Raw genomic sequence first — 15222 nt, forward strand, 5'->3', positions numbered from 1 at the left:
CAAGAATATGGCTAGTCTTCAGCACTGCCACACCAAAGTCCCTTTATAGATCCAGGCTAAATCTACAACTTTTCCCTCTGTCAGTTCTGCTTCTGTAACTGACTTCTTTTGCATTTCATGAAATTAAACCATCAGAAATCTGTCACAGTAAAGCTGCTGCTAAAAACCTAGAGAAATTGGCAATGCTTTGCCCTTAAAGATTCACTTTCTGCTTCTACTGGTGAAATGCAAACCCTTCAGCACTTAAAAGCGGCTTGGGTATCAGTTACTCTTTACTCAATACACATTTTTTCTGCAAATAAATGGAAGCTCTTGAATCATTTGGGAGCATTAACAGTTTAATCGGTCTCTATAGGGGTCCCTTTAAAAGCAATTTAACCGCATACACTGAACAGATTGTGATGTCTGAGAAAAACAGAGGCATGTTCCTCTGTTAGACTAGAGGCAAAATTGTGCCTTGCTGCTCTCAGGAGTGCTGGCGGACAGGAGGTGCTGAGTTGCAGCAGCTGAGAAGAAGTACTACGAGGCATTTTGGCTGTGCAGGGTAGGGAGAGGCAGCAGGTCACATACAGCACTGGAGGGAACATGCTGCAAGACACTTCTGGTATGTGATTGGGAACAGTGTGCACACCCCAGCACATAGGGTAGCTAAGCCCTGCACAAATGGAGCTGGATCCTGACAGGAGTCCTAGCCCAGATTGTCACATGCCAAGGCACTGTCAGGTGTACTAGCTGTTTCTAGGTAATGATCCCCCATGTTAACTGGTCAGGTTAATGAAATTCATTGTAAGACACCTGTCAACTCCCCACCCAGGCTCATCACTCCCTTTAACTTATCTCTTGGATTATTGCTGCTTTTGCTTTTGCTACTCAGGTGCTGGCCCTGCTAACCTGGGTGGCACCAGTGCTGCTACTCTGGGCCCTATTCTTATTGGTGTGGGGCCCTGGGTACCAATGTAAAGCTTTCACTTTTGGCCTTTTCTGGAAGACCTTCCATAGCTGCTCTCTGCAGAAGCTGCTGCCAATGGCTTCCAAGGGTCTGCAACAACACCCCCTGCTGGGAAGATGCAGAAAAGAGCAACCACTGAGCCTACAATAGAGCAGTTAGGTGCTCAATTTTAAAGGTCTAATATTCCTTGAACCACCATAGCTATACCACTGTGCTAACCCTAGATTTTTAAGACAGACCACTGAAAAACAGGACTGGCCTGGGAAACAGAAAGAGATCTGATTGTTTGACCTGAAGTTTGTACTTTCAGAGGTTACCTTTCATGGAGGTACTAAGAATAGCCCTAAGCACTCTCCTTAGGCAGCAGCCAGAATATAACTAGCCATATTCTAAATGTCTCCAAAACATAGGCCCTGATGCATGTTTATTTGCAGAGGCATCTCGGTTATGTGATGCAGAATGTTCAGTGAAAGCTTTTGTTAGAGAAGATTTTCACTTAATGTCTTTACTCATCCTTATTAACCACTGAGATGTAAATAAAACATGGATTTTCACCATACTGATGGCAGAAAGCTAATTCAGACAAAGTGAACCCAACTGGGCTGTGCTTAACAAACCATGGTTCTACCTTACCACCACATGCACTCCAACTTCTATAGCATTTCCTTCAAAGAGGTTTTTTCTTTCCAGGTACTCTCCTTGCTTTTGTCCCTGTTTGTAATCCCTTCTCTCATAGGCTGTCATTTTTGCTTATGACAAACATCAAGCAAAATACTTAACTGGGTGCTCCCCCTCACCCCTGTCCCCACCTTTTTAGTGTCATAGTAGGATATCACCCAGACTGTATTCTTGGATTATTTCTTTATAAAATGTTGATGACCACGAGCAAGATGCAGCATATGACATTCTAATTTTAAAGTCTTGAACCTATGACTAATTAAGCAAACACATAAATCCATTGATTTAATTGCCTCAGATATTAATTCTTGAAATGTTAATTTAAAAAATCATGTGGAAATCTACCCTTACCCCAAGAAACCATCACTTCACATTGGAGTGCTTGCAACTTACTGTCCAGTCTTAATTAAATAGTTAATCCTTGCAAAGGGACTTAAATATGCAAAGAGATATCTGAACATTAAGCAGATTATCCTCAGTTAATGTTCTGCAACCACATCTTCATTACTCACTGGATCTCTAGAAACTCGGTAAAAGTAAAAGCAATTCTCGATTTCAACTTATAAAATAAATTTAAACATACCAACAATTAATTGAAACATGTTATAAGATGACGAGGGAAAATATGAAAGACTGTTTTGTCCTCTTTGGTCAGCTCCAAGTCTCAAATAATCAACATTAATATTGCTTCTGTAGTTCTGCTGGTCTTTGATTTTTTTTCCTCTTCTATCTTCCTCTACCTTGTTCTTCTCTTTCCCTTGATCTAAATTTCCCGTGTTCCAAGTCTTGACCTAGTCTTTAAAAAGTTCCCCTTGAAGCTGTGGAATCACTTAGAACAAGATTCTAATGCCAATCCATTGATTTTGCTGGGACTACTCAAAGAACAAGACACTCGTGAACACAGGGGTGTTGGAACAGGCCCAAATCTAGCCTGTATATAACCAATCACATGTGCACTCAGAATAAACAGGAATAAACCCACTTCTACCACAGCTAAATTGTCTCTCTAATGCCACATTCAACTGAATGTATAGTTTTGCGTCTATAACCAATGACCAGCTTTATATGTAAAGCTTTTTTTTCAGATCTACTTTATTTATCAGTAGTCTGCTTTTCTTCCCTTCAGCACTCAACAAAAGCTCCTCCCTGCTCAATGAAAGCAAATGTTGCACATCTTGTGACAGTGGAACAATGTCATCTTCACTGGGCTAGACTCTGACATGAGGGTTTTAGTGTTTTTTTTCAATTGGGACTACTAAAGGGCAGAAACAATGTTTTTGATGCATCTGGTTTGGTTTTCATGTATGTTGTATTTTCGTTCTTTCCAAAGACCTACAAATCAGAATTTCCTTACTGACTCAGGTCCCAGATAAGGTACAGTATTATTTATTGTGGCATTTTGTTGAATTTCAACTTGGATGAGCAGCAGTGATCAAGACGTTTCTGTCTTAGGGTTTTAACAAATGTTAATGTGCATTTACTATTTATTTGCATTGCAGTGTCATTTATTCATCACTTCCCCCCCTTTTAAAATCTCAGTCTTGTTGCTACTGTGCTATGCATCTATCTCATTTTGCCAAAAAAACCAGATATATAGAGGAGCCTGTTCCATGGATCAAACATTATTCACTGCATTTTCACAAGTAAACTAGTAACCCTATCTCAAGCATAGCATCTCTAATGGACCAAAATATGACAGTGCTAGCAGGAGATTGCTTTTGGCATTGAGCGTACAGTAGAATTTTTAACAAGAGATACTGAGGAGAGGTAGGAAAGACACCAGACAGGTGATTCTCAACCAACATGCCTCAGCATCCCAGGGTGCCTTAAGAATCTTTTAGGGGTGCTGCAGGGTGCCACACAATGTTAGCATTGTTACATGTGCATATAGATTTCAAATGTGAATCATCTGTATCAAAAACATTATAATCTGTTGTAGACTTTCTGAGTTCTTTGCAACAAAAGAAGAATTGCTCCACTATTTTTTTGTAGTAAAATAACACATGAAAATTAAGAGCTGGCATTTTTCAAGGGGGCCCTTGAGCCTAAAAAGGTTGAGAACGATTGGACTAGACACATGGAAACCAGAGGCCATAAAAGGCACAGCAAATCAGCTATGTGAAAACTGTAATGGTGACACCCAATCCTATACGTTTGCTGTATGCCTGGTTTTGGTTTTTTTTCTCTTTTTTGGCCTTCTGTCATTCCCCACACTGCTTAATAATCTTATAGGATGGCATGTGCCTGAGTACATGTATGGATTTACATAAACACATCCAGGGGGACAATATATGACACCAGGAACTCATAAGCACAGGGATGCCAGATTCCCTAAAATATATAGAAAGAATTTTGGGGAGCAATAAACCAGTAAAAAAAGATACAGTCCAACAAAACAAAACAACCAGCAATATCTACTTTTCTCTCAGCTGCTGAATATTGGCTTGGCTGAAAAGCCAGGCCTGCTTACCAGCATGCTCAAGAGAAAGTGCAGGGTTTCTGTGGAAGGTAGCTAGGAAATGGACAAATTGTTATACAGTGTGGGCATGTCTGTTAGAAGCAGCAAAGCTCCTCTTTTTCCCACATATTGGTTCCATAGGTGAACTTCTCTGTATAGCAGTTCATGTGGCCCCATCCCATCCCGTGCTATGTCCCCATCATGGGATGCCTTAGGAGAACACAAGAGGGATAACTCAGAAAGTGTCTTCTTTGAAAAGCCAGGTTTTCCCTGAATTCACTGTCAGAGTTCAAGATCCCTTTACTTTATCTCCCTTCCTCAAGTATACCCACAGACAGTTACTACCACCTGACTAAGCCATGGTGCTCTCCCCATTGCTGTATTTGCCTTGAAGAAAAGGGGTAATAAAAGAGAGTTGAGCCCAGAGGGACTCATGCATGTGACAGGTTTCAAAAGGTGGAAGTGAAGTTTCCTACAAACTGAAGCCTGCCTTGTTTAGAAGTGGATTCCTGGATGACAGAGCTAATTATATAGCATGGCCTGCCTAATTTATCAATATTTATCCAAAGAGATGTAGGGAGGACATAGTGACACCTTATGGACAATCTGGTGTTCTTGCTGCATCCCACACCAGGATGTAAAATGAGGAAAAAAACCCCACCCTTTTCCACAGGTCCCTTTAATATAAACTATTTAAAGGTTCACTTGCCAATAAATTACGATTATAATACAAATGCTCTATGTTCCAGGTGCCTGGGAGATGCTCTCTGTCTCTGTTACTTTAGAGCAGCTCCATCACCATACATCCCTGTGTGTACTGAATTCATCGGGTGATTGGTGCAACATAGTTGGCAGGGAAGAGTCCAAGTTCACCACGCAGACGACCTTTCCACCAAGAGGGGTTGGAGCTGTCCAGGACTTCTACAATGTCTCCACTGCGGAAGCCAAGTTCATCATACTCCATTGCCTCAAAATCATACAGGGCACGGACCCACAGCGTTTGCTGAAGAGAAGGAGATAGGGACAGGTCAACCACAAGGCTTACAAACATCCTCCCATGACACTCACCACAGAGAGGAAGAAATTCAACAGCAGAAAATAAAACTATGCTATCAGTGTGGAAATCAATGGAACAGCCATCAGGATCCCAGCAAAAAAAACCTGAATAAAAGGGACACTTAGGGCTGGGACTTACATTAGCAGGAGTCCCTGGGATCCTTCTCAATATAGGGATAGTTCCTCCAAGCAGAACTGAAGTGGCTGGGATGGAGCATGTATCACAAGAACATCCTTTTCAGGAGCTCCAGTCACATCACATCACATCACATCACATCACATCACATCACATCACACCAGATATAATACAAACGTGTGTTTCCCCCTCCGCCCCCAATGTGGGACCTCCATGCTGGTGGGTAAATAGGTTAACTCTCTACCTGTTTTCCTGAATGGAGATCTGGTAAAGGACAGAGAAGGGCATACTATACATACCACCCACCTGGGGTTGCTGCTGCAGTGGATCTGTATGTCTGCGGTGCACGGATGGTGCACTTACTTGCCCATGGTCTCTTAGGGCATCCTTCCTATCCAGGCTCCCTCCATACCTCTCCTAGAAAGTTAAAGAGCAAAAGAAAAGCCATAAATATACTCAGTTGTGTCATGGGGATGGAGGATTTCAGAGTTACTGGGTGTCACAGTTTCAGGATTGAGCCAGGGCACTCATTTCTTACTTATATTTATCAGGGAGTGTTTTCCCCTGTGTTCACTGGATTCCAGGGCAACACACCTAACAGGAGTGGCCTTCCCAGTGGGTGTCATTTTGGCTCAGAATCTCAAACTAGGTAGGCTCCATATACATTCCTTCTCTTCTCAGAGGTTGAAATCACCTCCCTAGATCAATCTGTATGAAAGATCCAGTCAACAGTCCACTCACAGCAATTGTCCAAATCCCCCTTTTTGCTGGCAAAGTCCCTATGCTATGAGTAGCACAGGATCTGGCTATGTTGGATCTGTACTGGCTAGGCACATGCTTATGCTGGGGAATATCCAGCTGCTTTTCTCTACCTTGGTGCTGCTTCTCCCTGCAGAGGCAATGGAACAGGCCTTAGAAGCCACTGATGTAGTTAAAACAAGATCAGAGCAAGAAAAATATCAGATGAAAACCAGAGAAGTGGCACGAGAGTGCACTTAGTGTTACAGGCAGCACAGACAAGCCCAAGTAGGGAACACTTTCAGTTAGATGCAGCCAAGACCTACATCTCCAAACAACCCATTTGCCTTCCTCAGATATGATCCTTTTCTGATTTATAAGTCTTGGGTGTCACATCTCACTTCAGGCCTATTTAGTCCACGACCCATTTTAGTGGTAAAGGTGTGGCAGAGTTGGATCTTGTACTAGCTATGCTGGCTGAGGGCTCAGAACCATTTCAGTGATGCAGTATTTAGTGGGGAGGAAGTGCAGCAGCTTTAGTACGTAGCTATTGGCCTCTATATCTTCCTACTTGTCTTTGTCAGTACCTGACATTTCAAATGCCCTTCTGGTCTTGCCTGCAGTTTTGTCAGCCTAAAGGGTAGGCATGACCAGATCTCAGTTTGCATGTCAGCACCCTGGCTGAGGTGATTAGAGTGAATCAAACTCAATCGGACTCTAAAGCAACAAGTTTTCTTTCCTGTCTTCTTTCTTTTGCAAGTATTTCCTCTCTGTAGCTAATGTGACTTACTGACAGATTTGTCACAAAAGACCTGAGCCCAAGTCTTGTCACAAACTGTACTGTTCTATCAACAGTCCCCTCACTCCTATTTTATGGGATGTAACAAGGTCATTTCAGGAGTGCTCTTGGCCTTCCTCTTGCGTACCCTTTTCCCCTGACAGAAACAGCATTCTTCTTGGATGAGGCCAATATTATTGCAGCATTTCCAACTGCAGTCAAGAGCCAATCCCTTCTCCCTCTAAAGCTGTTTCCTATCCAAATCAATCAGGATGGGCTGCATTATTCATTTTCTCCCCAAAATCCTGAGATAAGAGTATTTTTTATATGTGCATGGAAAATCCGAAGAGGAAAGGACCCCATCACTAAAAAGGGAATCAAGGATTCACCTCAGGAAAAGGGAGTCTGGGGCAGTGCTGAAGGAAATCAAATTCTCTCAATGTTAACAAACTCATGTCCCATCCTCAGTATGCACTATGATGCTGAATGCTATTAGCACTGTAGAGCAAACAAAACTGGCTGCAGGGTTTGATTTGTCTTAGAGAACTGAGAGGAAATCCTAGGCATGGGGGTGGATGTGTGAGGGATGTATGTGTTTGTGAGTGTGTGCACATGTGCATGCCTGCATGCATGCATGTGTGTGTACACAGGTGTTATTTTGCACCTGTTTGAGATGATTTTTGGTCTTGACCCAAGCTCTACTGGATCATAACATTTCCCCATATTTCACCACTTGGTTCCCAGCTCTCCAGTGAGAATGGGTATTGCTGAGTTATGACTTTTGCAGGTATGCTCCATGAGCACTGATGCTCCCAGGACAATACCAAAGTCACATATTTATCTCAGGCCACAAGATGTCACCAGGCTGGCATCACACATTGTTGCTACATCACCCTCAAAGACATAACTCTTTCTGTTTCATGAAAAGGAGTCAGGGTAAACCAATGACACAGGTACATGACTGACAGCCCAGCTTCTAGTAAGCAGAGATTAATGTGCTCTGAAGCCTGGGTTCACCTCAACCTTCCCCGCTTTCCCAGTACTACCTGTTGCTGCTGCTGCTGCTGCTGCATCATGAGTGAGGAGTGATCTAAATATCTCTTAGACATTGATGCTCGGACATCTGCAGCTGCTCCACTCAGACGTAACCCTTCTGGTGCTCCCCGTTCCAGGCTTCCACCATGCCGCTCCTGAAGACATATTAATAACAAAGGTAAGGCCAAGTGTAGTACCCTTTTGCTGGTACCCTTATAGTCAGTACCCCAAACTATTTGCTCCCCTGATCTTGCCCTCCCACTATTCCTCCAAGCGCTAAAGTCTGTGTAAAAGAGGATTCCTGCCCCAGTGAAAAAGGAACAAATTTGCAACCCTGTATTTTGCATCTTCATCACAGTCACTTTCTTTCATTCAGTGCATGTAAGAATTCAGAGCCTCAAGCCCGTTTGGAAATACACGAGTGGGTTTTACCTTGCATCCATTCTACTCTGAATAGACAGGATGAGCCAATCCCCAGTGCTTCCTCTAAAAATAACCAAGGGTACTTGAAGCCCATCTCTCCCCTCTCTGAGTCCTTTATTTTCCCTGTAAATAAGGGGAGGTGTGTAGCCTCATGTGTTGGCTATCTGACTGGACCCACACTTAGGGATATACTTTCAAGTCCTCAACATGCCCAACAAGCCAGATTTTCAAAAAGGTTTGGCATCTAGCATTCCATAGTGACAGTCCTCAGCAGGTGTTTTAGATGTCCCTGGATTGAAACCCTCCTATGCACTTAACATGCACTCAGTGGGTTGAGTGCTTTTGAAAATATGAGCATGTGTTAAAGCACCTAAATGAGAGATGAGCTCTCTTGAAAACTCTGGTTTCAGGCTTCAAGCATCTCTGCCTCTGGATTTATGTATCATCATCGTCATCATAACTGTTTACTATTGCAGCACTTAGGAGCAAGACCCAATGTGTCAGGTGCTGTATAAGCCTTGACATGCGCATCATCACAGCAACTAAATGAAGTATAGGCCCCACCAACAGTCTTCCCTTCTCCGCCCAATTTTTTAATTTATCTGTTTACATCTTGTAGAAAATGTTATCCCCTCTCTCCTTTTCTTCTGCTCTCTGGAGGCCTTAGCAAGTTGTTTTACTGATAAAGCATCCACCTCTATACACACTTTCTTTCTCCTCCTCCAGACTGTGCTCTGCTATTAGCTGTAGCCCTGGAAATGCACTGGAAAAAGCAGAGAAATGGTCTTGAAGGGGTCAACAAATTGATACCCCTTTATCAGATTGAAAAGTATATCCTTTCTCTTTTTTGAAGCCCAAAAGAATCCCCACTATGTAGTTTATAAAACTTTACTGCCACAGACAGCAAATCACATATTTTCTGCCTTGTCTCTACCATGCTCATCCTGATAATTTAACACCAGAATCTGTTTTCTAGTTAAGCACAGCTTCAGGTACTGCAGCTACCACATGTTCACTCTCTCTCAGCACTGCATTTGCAATGGCTGGCAGCTTCTGCTCTGTCATACCTTTATTCTCCAGGCTGTGAATCAAACAGGTATTCAATGGACAAGGATTTCTCTGTTTCACCAAGCATTTTTACTGTATCTTCCTCACAAACCATACTCAGAACTTCTGAATTCTCCTAGAAGGTACCATTCTGCCCCTTTTGCTACTTCTACATTCTGTCTCCTGTACCTCTATACCTCCCTGCTTTATGTTGTAAATAAGGGATCAGTGATTCCTTGATGGAAATTTTAAGCTACAGATGCACACAGTTTATATTCAAGGAGAGAAAGAAACTAAATTAATAGTCTTCTTTTCCCAAACTTGCCAGTAGACTAAGTATTCCCCCTCTTTTTCTATTTCTCAGCAGTTTTCCTCAAACCTATTTCACAACTCCTGCTTTGGAAAACAAGTCCTGCCTTCTCCTGTAAATATGCCAATGTACCTCAATCCTCCCCTACAGCACTTCCTGCTATTCCAGTCCTGGGGCCCCCACATGGCTCTGCCAAATCCCCTCAAATCCTGATTTACTACATACCCTTTGCTGTCCTAAAAGGAGACAGAAAATTATTCTCAGTTACAAAACGTTTTTATGAAGCAATCAACGGGGCTGAGAGGCCCACCACCCTAGTGACCTCGCTGAGAGTCTAAGGAAGGTCTTCCGAAACAACATGCTAGGGCTAGATTCCTTTTCACACAGGATCCTATAGGGATTGTTTTGAAAGTCCCAGGGATACCTTCTCTTCTCGGCTATCGTCCCGCAGGAAGATCTGCTTCTGTCTGGAGATGGAGTTGGTCTTGTAGTACTCCACCAACTTGTTTAGAGATTGGAATTTCTCTGTCCACAAGTAGTAGTTGTTCTTTGCATCCCTCATCACTTTGAAGTGCTGAACATCATCTTCATGCCTGGGAGCAATGGGAATAAAAATATCAGATGCTTACAACTTTGCCTTCCTCAAAACCCTTTTATCCAGAAGGATCTCAAGGCCCCTTGTGGGTTCTGGGCTCAAATTCAGACTTCCAGAAAGTGACATAAGTGGAGATAAAGCTGCGTGCGCTGAATCTGAATGTGGCCTTGTAAAGGAATCAGTCATCTAACTACAAAAATGCAACATCAACAAGGGTCATGGAAAATGGTGGAATTTCCACAGAACATAGGCAATCAGACCTTTATTTTGAAATAAGTGTTAAGAGATTTTTTAGGACCATAGATGTTTAGGACCTATGTGCTATACTTCATATGAAAGTCAGCAAAGCAATGGCACAGTGCTCATTAACAGCTGCATTTATATTGTATGTATGGGAAGAGTGCAAGCTATCCTTTGGTGAGGGTTAGTCTCAGGTTTACTTAGGAGAGGATGGCTTTGGTTTAAAAAGGGGCACAAAGCGAATAAACACAAAGAACAAGAAGCCCAGAGGACTGGTAAATGGAGTCTTGGATTTCTTAAGCAATGTTCATACAACAATGTAATATGCTATGTGCTCAGTATTTTACGAACAAAAATGTTAAGTTGTTGGCTCCAATGCAATAGCAACAAAAAACCATTCCTCTCTGACAGCTGCTCAGTGACCTACGGAAAGTATGTTAATGGTGCAAATCACCTCCTAATTAATATTATGGGGTTCAGCAATCTCAGTCATTCTGCAAAGCAAACACCTGGAAGGCACATGTTCTGTATTGGAGAAGCTGTCCCAAAGATGCTCTCCCTTTTGCTACATGCAAGCAAAAGGAGGAGGACAGCTGGTGGTACAACTGTGGAACTGGGCATGTGTTGTGTCACTCTGAAGGAGGAAGAAACAACTGGGAGGCAGATGCCTCATTTATTCCTATTTGACTACAAAGTAGATCTTCCAGTGACCAGTGACTGGCAGCACACAAGCTTCCCAAAAGGCAGTGCCATGTTAGGGTTCCTGTCAAGAAGCATCTTGAGGATTGCATTGGCCAGAAAAAGATGGAAAGAAATTGCAAGTAGCAGGTACCTGACAGAGATAGAGAAGTCACCCTGGGAGTTCTGGCTTGCTCGGATGATGAAGGAGCCAATTTCTTTGTTTATGAGTAGGTTCTCTGCCTCATGGCGGGATATCCTCCCATTAAACCAGCTGTCAAATGGAACAGATCACATGAACATGAATAAGAAAGGTGAATTAGAGAAAAAAAAAAAAGAGGTAAGAGAAAGAGAGAATGAGTGAGCAGGGGCAGGGGAAGGAGTGAAGTAAGGGTTGAGAGCACAGATGTAAAAAATATGGCCTGCTTTGCTCCAGGAGGGGCTGTGAGTATGGGAACAGGGCCCACTGCCAAAATCTGGCATAGAGATCTCCATTGCAAATATGTGGGTGAAAGCGATGCATGCATTAATCTTCATGGATCAGGAACTAACAGCAATTGATACCACAGGCTGCTGGCCCTGATGCCAGAGGTAGATCCAGATCCAACTGGTGAGGCTTTTTGTAGTCCAGATCCAGTGCAACAGGAGCCCTCCAGTCCAGATCCAGCCCAGGGGGCCAAGAAAGCTTGCTGTTCCTGGTCTATAGGATACCATGTGAACATCTCTACTAACAGGGCATGTCCGGAAGGCATAATTTATAGGAAGGGAAAACTGCTCTTCATGAAAAGCAAATAACTTTCTTTCATTATCTATTGACAATGTCCAGCCTGAACTTCTTAAAAAACACGGATTTCTTGCTGCTCTAAAAACAGAAAAGGAAATCAAACTGGAAATGTTTAATTTCAGCTATTGTATGGGGGGTGAGGGGAGGAGGAAGAGAGAGAAAGAGAGAGAGAGAAAGCTCATGAGAATGTAAGCATGCATGTGTGCAGGGGAGGGAGGGAAATACAAAGTGGCAGAAGACATAATTAGTACGTGATTCAAGTGCACCATGTGTGCGAGGAAGGCACTGCTGGTATAACTACCAGAAGCACAATCACCTCAGTCAACAGCTAGCAGTGCACATGAAGGACTGAAGAAGAGAACTCATCCCACTTCAACTGAATGAATACAAACCTGTATTTGTAGAACTAAAAGTCCCTCAGTTCAGGCAGCAGGTGGAATTCATACACAAAAGGTCTGCTAAGGTCCATCCAACAGGGGGCAGTCACATATCGGCATTCACAGACAGTACAATCCCACCAGTACCTACAGCCTTTCTAACACCTGCCCCAGGGTAATAATATGCACACAAAAAGTATTGGTTGGCAAATATACTTGGCATAGTAGGAAAAAGCCCCTGCATGCTTTTTTCTGAAATACTGCAGCACTTTCAAAGCAGGAGGCATAAACGGCTATAGCTTCATAAAAATTTCTCCCAATCAAAAGAAAAGGTTTGCAAGTGTGCTGTACCATAGCATTGTCAGGTCAGATAGCACAATATTTTATATGCATCTAAATTTGTAGAATCCTCCATGAAACTGCAATCCCGTTTGTCCTGCTCCTATTGAACTTGCTGCAGCATCACGGTGGGGAACAATATGGGAAAGCCATGTCTCTGACTGCTCCATGTCCAGCTGCAAAATCAGGGCACTTCAAAGAAGAAGGAAGAGTTGAGGGCCTATGGGCTACATGTCTGTCATCTCTGACAACCCATAGACACCATTTCTCATGTAACATTGCTCTGACCTCTAGTGTATCAAAGGAAACAGATATGCAGACAGGGGGCTTTGATTCATAAGGTTTACTAGGAAGGTTATTACTTGTTCTGAGAGAGAAAAATCCCCTATTCTTTTTTTCCACTTGGTTTTTTGTCACTAAGACTTCATATTATGGCAATTCCCCTTCTGTAAAAGGGAGAGCTAGAAGCAGCTCCTAAAACATCCCTCTGAGTAGTAATAACAAAGGAGTCAATTGAGAGTGATATAGAAATTTGGGGGCCATCCAAGATTACACTAGCAGGGGGGCTACAGGACAGGAATAAAGTGAACTGGCAAAGCTGTGTGTGGAGCTTTGCCAGGGTCCCTTCCTATTCCAAACTGTACAGTGCAATCAGTGCTTTCTCCGGGAGCATGCATGAACACACACACACACACACACACACACACTACAATTTTCTGAGAAGCCAAAGGGAAACACACATGGTCCCTGTCGTACTTACACAGGAATTTGAAAATTGATGAAATTCTTGGGGACATATCCCTCTTGACTTCTCAGCTCAGCCTTGTACCACTCTTCCTGGGAGCTTAAAATCTGCATCAGACAAAAAAGAATAAATAAACCTCCTTGAGAAAGGCAAAGTAGCTAGATAGAGAAGTCACTGAAAAAAGGAAGAACATTTGGAATTCTGTGGAAAGATAAAAGCAGACTGCATCAGGTTTGCAGGTGCTGAGAGCTTTGGCATCCCAGTCTCATGACTCCTCACACTTGCAACAGGGCTGGTAGCCAAAGGCCAGGTGAGTTGAAATAAAGCTATGAGGAAGGTAGAGAGGAATTAGAGGTACTGCTTGCTAGTTTTATCCCTATTCTGGCAGGCTTTGCTGGATGGCTGGGGGATGTGGGCTGCACATCTCTAATGCCTCTGAGATGGAGTCCTGTTCTGAAGGACTTAGAGTGGGTTTAAGCAGTTCTTTGTGCTGTTTAATGGTTTGCAGTGGAGTGTCTCAATTTCGCAAAAGACGAAAAATCTCAAAACAATACTGTGATTTAAGTGTATGTGTATGTGTACATGTACATGTTACTGTCACTGCATGTAATAAAATCAGCGGGCTAAGTTCCTAGTTGTGCTGAGCCTGCCTTAAGGCAAATACAGAGAAGGCAAAGGTGATTCAAAGCCATTTCTTTGTTTCTTTAGATCCTGGGGATACAGCGGGGCAGCCTACACTGCAAATTGGAGCTGCCTCCATACTGCTTTACTGATGCCAGCTGGAACAGCCTCCAGGAACTGTCCTGCTAAACAAGGATTGCAGGAGTGCGCTGCACTCTGGCTCACCCCATCATGGTCCTGATGCAGCCTGAAGCTGGTGGGGAGGAAACAGGTGGCAAGTACCTAGCAGTGCTGTCAGCTGTCATGATTTTCCTGCCAGTGTTGCAGTTTGTGGGCTTCTGTTTAAAATTCCAGTTCCCGTAATATAGGAGAATCTCACTTTTCAGTTAATAAAAAAAGCACCTGTCTCTTCTGATTGTGAAAAAAAAGCTTGAAGCCATAACCCCCGAAGGCTCGGAAAACAGAAGACAACAACCCCACCCCTGGCCATATTTATTTATGTATTGATGTAAATATCATGATTTTTAAGCCAATCTCATTAATGGGAGGAAGGAGGTAACTCACACTCTTTGATTGCTCAGCATTGACAAGAATGAGTTCCTATTTCTGGAACTGATTCTGTATTGATTTACTCTTCATGTAGTTCTTTCACCTGTTCAAAAGGAGATTGGGGGTGGGGAAGAGCTGAGGATTTCCCTGCTGTTATGCCAGTTGATGCCCCTCTCCTCCTGCTCCCCCACACAACAGAAGGCAATGGTGTCTCTCGTCCTTCCCAGTAGACAATATGGGATACAACTCGTTTCCTTTCTGGCGCTCAGTTCTAAAATAGATGCAACTATGGCAGTAAGCCCTTCTCCTCTCCTGCCTGGAGCCTGCTCTGCTAGCAGCAAGGTTTCTGGAACAAGCCACCTGCAAGGTCTTCATACACAGAAGACAGGCCCTCTCAGTGTCATTCTTTCAGAGAATGGGGTTGGGGTGTGGATTTCCTCCTGTCTGTGCTGGTTCAGGGCCTCATGTTTCCTGTTTGTTTAATCTCCACATCAATACTGTTTGCCTTATCTGCTTCACAAATCAGATAAGATAAACCCCAGCAGGTTGTGCAGGCAGCAGAAGGGGGGCAGCTAGGGGCTTTGCATACACATGTGTGAGCACATGCACACATGTTTGTGAGAAAGAGACAGAAAGGGAAGGAGATATTATCCGCTTTGGTTCATTTACTGATGTGTCTTGGCTTT

At 43.2% G+C, this 15222-nt stretch overlaps 1 protein-coding gene and 1 long non-coding RNA gene across 3 annotated transcripts in view; one reads left to right on the plus strand and one right to left on the minus strand.

Moving 5' to 3' along the window:
- Positions 1-317: 317 nt before the first annotated feature.
- Positions 318-15222, minus strand: part of GRAP2 (GRB2 related adaptor protein 2) — a 50637-nt gene continuing 35732 nt past the window's right edge. For both annotated transcript variants that reach the window (XM_006264026.4, XM_019489626.2), the window contains exons 4-9: positions 13382-13473; positions 11276-11395; positions 10033-10201; positions 7840-7983; positions 5584-5694; positions 318-5088 (exon numbers count right to left, since the gene is read on the minus strand). In XM_006264026.4, the coding sequence (XP_006264088.1) occupies positions 4909-5088; positions 5584-5694; positions 7840-7983; positions 10033-10201; positions 11276-11395; positions 13382-13473 (816 nt within the window). In that variant the 3' untranslated portion in view covers positions 318-4908. The remainder of the gene's footprint in view (positions 5089-5583; positions 5695-7839; positions 7984-10032; positions 10202-11275; positions 11396-13381; positions 13474-15222) is intronic.
- LOC109283646 (uncharacterized) lies at positions 7922-14399 on the plus strand. Its single transcript, XR_002090897.1, has 2 exons — positions 7922-8006; positions 14075-14399. It is a non-coding gene; the product is annotated as an uncharacterized LOC109283646 (long non-coding RNA).

Source organism: Alligator mississippiensis, chromosome 4 (genome assembly GCF_030867095.1).
Source record: "Alligator mississippiensis isolate rAllMis1 chromosome 4, rAllMis1, whole genome shotgun sequence".
Taxonomy (NCBI): Eukaryota; Metazoa; Chordata; order Crocodylia; family Alligatoridae; genus Alligator; species Alligator mississippiensis.